At 40.1% G+C, this 5804-nt stretch overlaps 1 protein-coding gene across 1 annotated transcript; it reads right to left on the bottom strand.

Moving 5' to 3' along the window:
• Window positions 1–456: 456 nt before the first annotated feature.
• LOC143576434 (uncharacterized) lies at window positions 457–2682 on the bottom strand. Its single transcript, XM_077060522.1, has 4 exons — window positions 2398–2682; window positions 2020–2307; window positions 1768–1929; window positions 457–648 (listed from the first exon to the last, which is right to left on the bottom strand). The coding sequence occupies exons 1-4, from the start codon at window positions 2680–2682 to the stop codon at window positions 457–459; spliced, it is 927 nt and encodes a 308-aa protein (XP_076916637.1).
• Between the last annotated feature and the right edge of the window lie 3122 nt (window positions 2683–5804).

The raw sequence follows: 5804 nt of genomic DNA, 5'->3' as shown, positions 1-5804 counted from the left end.
GATAGAACCGACCTTGAATTAGACTCGGGAGGCCGGAGAATGGCTAAAACCTGCACGTAAATCGAGGAGGAGACCCTCCCATGGCAGCCGATCGGAGATTAGGAGGATGGAAGCAAGTTAGGGTTTATGTTATAAAAATTTTACAAGAAAGACAAAGAGGTCCCTGAGGAAGGCCAGATCAAGTCTCAGTAAAAATACAAACTCTACAACACATAGATCCTTTTAACGAAAATTTGCGGGCGTTACATGAACCCTTCTTAAATGGTGGGCACCTCAAGGTAAATACCCATTCCTCAATCTCCCTATCATACAACGTAGTGCTCTCTCCATCATAATATTGAAGGGCAGCTTCCCACCCTAATGGTTCAAATATTTTAAACACGCCAAACGCTTCAAAACCTGCATCTGTCACTTCTTTCTCACACATAAACGCTTCCATCCTCTCTCTCAAACTGCTCAGCTTATCTCTAAACAACTCCGGTTGCCATTCTGCAGCTTAACTCGACAATACCCCACCTCTCCAGTCGGGTTTTGGAATTGCCACTCGCACTTGTTCTTGTTCCTCTCGCAACCGTTGTCTCTTGGCTTGAGCAGCCCGGCCACTAGTTGTTGTAGCCTTTCCCTTTTCTTTATCTGAAGTTCTTCCATCTACACACATAAATCACCAAAAACAAACCAAGTTAATTCAATATGTTCCTCCCCACACTTGCTCGTTTCCATAGTTGTGGATAATCAACTCATTATTCACTTCACCAATATCTCAAAACTCCAATAAACACTTAATTTTTCAGCTTTTCAATGTAAAATCATAAATTTCAAGCATTTACCTATTATCCACAACTACAATGTATAACCATTACAACTAACAATCAAGTGTGTATGCTCAAATCAATACTACCATAACAGTTGTTGCCATGTATTCAAAGAGTTGACAAAGAACATACCTTTGTTGTTTGTTTAAGATGCTAACTGAGTATTTTTTTCACAAAAAAACAAGAAACCCCCAAAATCTTTGAAATTTTCGGAACCCAAACCTTCACAATCGGAATAAAACTTAGGAATGAAAGGAACTAGGGTGATCCTTTCACAAATCCCCTCACAGTAGGTTTAACAATCTAAGGTTTTGATGGTTAATTGAGAGAGATGTAATGGTGGAAATAGGGTTAAAGAGAGTTTATGAAGATGGAGAAAGTGGTTGGTAGGATAACTAGCTAATATGTGATGTAAAATAAAGATTAAAACTCTATTGTTACCTTCATAGCCCGTCGAAGTGCACTAGGAAGCGCCGCACCATGGGCCACGGTGCGAACTGTGGTCCATGGTTGACCAAGGTCAACAATTTAAACGAGCCTGACCGTGGGCCACGGTCTACACCTTGGTCCACGGTTGAACTGAACCAAAGTGGACAGAAGACACCGTACTGTGGGATCTCGATGCACCGTGGCCTACATTGAGTTGACCGTGGGCCACGGTCAACACCGTGGTCCACGGTGTACCTACATTTTTTTTTTCACAATTCAAAAGTAAGAAATAAACCGGAAGCATTTACAAAACAAAAATAAAAATTACCCTACCCCCTATGAAAATCCCGAGTTTTCCTCAACTCGGTAAAGAAATTCCTAAGAATTTCCCCACACTTGACTCGAACACACTCTCAACAAGAAAGGTAATTTTAAAAATAAATTTTAACAAAAGCTATTTACACTATACAACATACCTAGACCTTTATGCGATGGAACCATCCGGTGAGCTTAAGAGGAAACTCACCTTGTCATTTTCAAGCATATTCACATCCTTCCCTTCTAGGTATGGCTTGAGGCGATGTCCATTCACAACTTGTTTACTTTGACCTTGCGGGTCTTCAATCTCCACATCACCAAACCTACCGACTCTTGTGATGACATACGGGCCCATCCATTTGCTTTTAAGCTTTCCGAAAAACAATTTGAGTCTTAAATTATAAAGCCACACTTTTTACCCAACCTCAAATGTTCGTTTCCGTATCTTAGCATCATGCACCCTCTTCAATTTCTCTTTGTAATTCGAAGCACATTCATACACCTCATCCCGGATTTCTTCCAACTCGTTCAATTTCAACTTCCTCAACTCACCGGCTTCATTGTAATCCATATTGACATTTTTAATTGCCCATAACGCCCGATGAGCTACTTCCATTGGCAAATGACAACCCTTCCCATACACCAACAGATAAGGAGTGATACCAATCGGTGTCTTGTAGGCCGTGCGATAAGCCCACAATGCATCATCCAACATAATCGACCAATCTTTTCTATCAACCCAAACCGTCTTCATTAAGATTTCTTTAATTTGTCGATTAGAAACTTCAACTTGGCCACTTGTTTGAGGATGATAAGGCGTTGCAATTCGGTTATTAACACCATAACGCTTAAACAATTTTCCAGATGCAAAGTTCTTGAAATGCGATCCACCATCACTTATGATAACTCTAGGAATCCCAAATCTTGAGAAAATGTTGGATTGAACAAACTTACACACCACGGAATGATCAGTAGTTCTTGTTGCAACCGCTTCGACCCACTTTGACACATAATCAACCGCAAAAAGAATGTAAAGGTACCCGCATGAGTTTGGAAACAGGCCCATGAAATCTATGCCCCACACATCAAAAATGTCAACAACCACAATGGGTTGTAAAGGCATTTCATTCCTTTTTAATATCCCCCCTTCTTTGGCAATTTAAACAATGCAGAGCATATTCATTAGCATCCTTAAAAATCGTTGGCCAATAAAACCCACATATAAGTACCTTATATCCCGTTTTAGAACCACTAAAATGGCCCCCACGTGCCGACGAATGTGCGTGTTTCAAAATCTCTTACACTTCATTCTCGGGTACACATCTTCTAACAAATTGGTCGGCTCCAACCTTGAAAAGATCCGGTTCATCCCAAATGTATTGCTTGACTTGGGCCATGAATTGTTGCCTCCTTTTCTTGGAACAATATTCCGGAATTGCACCCGTGGCCAAATAATTAACATAGTGAGCATACCACGGTGCGGTTGAAACAAAAAGCAACTGTTCATTCCGAACTTTCTCGTTTATCTCTATCGGATCATCAACTCCTTCTAGTGTAATTCGCAACAAGTGATCCGCTACTACATTCTCACATCCCTTCTTGTCACGGATTTCAAGATCAAACTATTGCAATAATAACACCCATCGAATCAAACGCAGCTTTGCATCTTTCTTTTCTATTAAATGTCGAACCGCACTATGATCCGAATACACTACAACTTTATTTCCCAAAATATACGAACGAAAATTATCTAAGGCATACACCACCACAAGCAACTCCTTTTCGGAAGTGGTGTAGTTCAATTGTGCCTCAGATAAAGTTTTGCTTGCATAATAAATCACCAACGGTTTCTTATCCACTCTTTTTCCCAAAACTGCTCCAACCGTACTATCACTACATCACACATAATCTCAAACGGTTTTGACCAAACCGGTGATTGTAAAGTTAGGGCTTGCACTAACTTCTCCTTCAAACTGTCAAACACTTGCAAACATTCATTAGTAAACTCAAAGGGGACATCCTTCAATAAAAGATTACATAAAGGTTTTGAAATTGCACTAAAACCTTTAATGAATCTCCTATAGAACCCGGCATGTCCCAAAAACGATCTCACCCCTTTGACATTTTTCGGGGGTGGCAAAGATGCAATTACTCTAATCTTTGCTTGATCAACTTCCATCCCCCCTACTTGAAACCACATGACCCAACACAATACCTTCTTGTACCATGAAATGACTTTTCTCCCAACTTAACACCAAGTTTGTCTCAACACATCGTTTTAATACTTTTCTAAATCAGTGAGACAAGACTCAAAAGTTGAACCAAAAATGGAAAAGTCATCCACAAAAACCTCAAGTGAATCCCCGACCATGTCTGAAAATATGCTCATCATGCATTTTGGAAAAGTGGTCGGGGCATTACACAACCCAAATGGCATCCTTCTAAAAGCAAAGGTGTCGTATGGACAAGTAAAAGTAGTTTTGTGTTGGTCATCGGGATGGATTGCAATTTGATTATATCCCGAATACCCATCCAAAAAACAATAATACTTTTGACCCAAAAGTTTTTCAATTATTTGATCAATGAATGGTAATGGAAAATGGTCTTTTGAGGTGGCGGTATTTAATTTCCTATAATCGATGCACACTCGTCGCCCGGTTACCGGTCGGGTGGCGATTTGTTCACCTTTATCATCTGTTATTACCTGGATACCGGATTTCTTGGTATGTCGGGCTCACCCATGAGCTGTCTGAAATGGGATAAATGATCCTTGCATCCAACCACTTTATCACCTATTTTTTCACCACTTCCCGCAAATTCGGGTTCAATCTTCTTTGAGTCTCCCTTATTGGTTTAGCCTCCTCATGTAATTATTTTATGCATAACAATAGAAGGACTAATACCTTTTAAATCTTTGGTGGACACTCCAAAGATGGTTTTGTATCCGAGTTGATTTCCTTTGGCAAACTTTCCCATTGATGTGTCCATGGTGGTCTTCCCTCTTGCAAAGCTAAAGCATCTTGTTTGTGTTCCTCCATCCGCAAAGCACACACGTGTACCTGTTCAGAATCATCACAAATACAAGCCTCTACACAATCCTCATTATATTCATGAGGATTACACTGATCCACCACATCTGCCAAAAAACATTCTTCACCACTCAAAGAATTAGCAACATTAGTAAAAACATTTAAACGCATTTTCCGATTACCAAATGCCATGTCAACGGTACCATATCTACAACCAATGATTGCATGGGTCGTGTTCAAGAATGGACGGGGAAGTTTATGAGATAAATCCAAAACCAATTACATCTCATATGTGTTCAAAAATGTCCAAGATAACATTTTGTTGTTGACTTGAGTCACCTGATGAATAATCCAAAACCAAAAAATCCACAGGATAATAGAAATCCTCTACCTTCACAATTACATCTCAAACGATTCCACGGGGAAGTTTATGAGATAAATCGGTCAATACAACTGTGGTCTCCACACGTTTCAAAGGACCAAAGTCATATTAGTCATATAACCCCCCCCCCCCCCCCGGAAGAATGCTCACTCCGGCCCCAAGATCCAATAACACCATAGACATTTGAAAATCACCCACTTGAATATTAATTAAGGGTGTTCTCGGATCTTGAAGCTTAGGAGGGAGGTCTCCTTTTAAAACCGCACTTACCCGCTCGGTTAAATCCACCCGCTTAGGCACTTTTTGTTGCCTCTTTTGAGTGCATAACTCTTTCAAAAACTTTGCATATGCGGGCACTTGTTTTATTGCTTCAAGTAAAGATAAATTCACTTTTACCTGTTTAAACACTTCCCACATTTCCTCCTTTTGAGGACCCCGTTTTAAAATTACAGTTTGCTTTCCCGGGTCAAGCAAAGCCGAAGGAAATGGAACTACATTTGATTCCACTTCCTTGTTTTTATCATTTAAATTTGAGGCTTGACCCGAAACTTGTAATGGTTTCTCAAATGTGACATGTTTAGTGGGCTTATTGGTTTCAACTTCTTCATCATCACTTTCCTTACCCGTGATATCCTCCACTTCCCCATCAACCAAACCCGGTGACAAATTGGCCTTATACTCTTTACCACTTCTCAACACACTAACATGATTAAAAGGAATATTACGATATGAGTTATGAGAAGGATTACCTTAGTGTCACTTGGCAATTGACCTTTGTTTTTCTTCAATTCTGCCACTTCGGTTGCAAGTTGACCCATTAGTGTGGTCAATGAT

This window comes from Bidens hawaiensis, unplaced genomic scaffold, assembly GCF_021521415.1.
Source record: "Bidens hawaiensis isolate Kalapana, Puna unplaced genomic scaffold, B.hawaiensis_p1.1 tig00028119_1, whole genome shotgun sequence".
In the NCBI taxonomy this organism is placed as follows: Eukaryota; Viridiplantae; Streptophyta; class Magnoliopsida; order Asterales; family Asteraceae; genus Bidens; species Bidens hawaiensis.
This window is presented reverse-complemented; position numbering and strand designations above follow the sequence as displayed.

What these genes read in the sequence shown, in the direction of transcription:
- LOC143576434 (XM_077060522.1), bottom strand. Translation starts at nt 2,682, where the DNA reads ATGCCTTTACAACCCATTGTGGTTGTTGACATTTTTGATGTGTGGGGC. An exon ending in ACAAAGAGAAATTGAAGAGG is followed by an intron (nt 1,930 to 2,019) that starts GTGCATGATGCT and finishes TTTTTCGGAAAG; the next exon opens with CTTAAAAGCAAATGGATGGG. An exon ending in ATATGCTTGAAAATGACAAG is followed by an intron (nt 649 to 1,767) that starts GTGAGTTTCCTC and finishes TTATGTGTGTAG; the next exon opens with ATGGAAGAACTTCAGATAAA.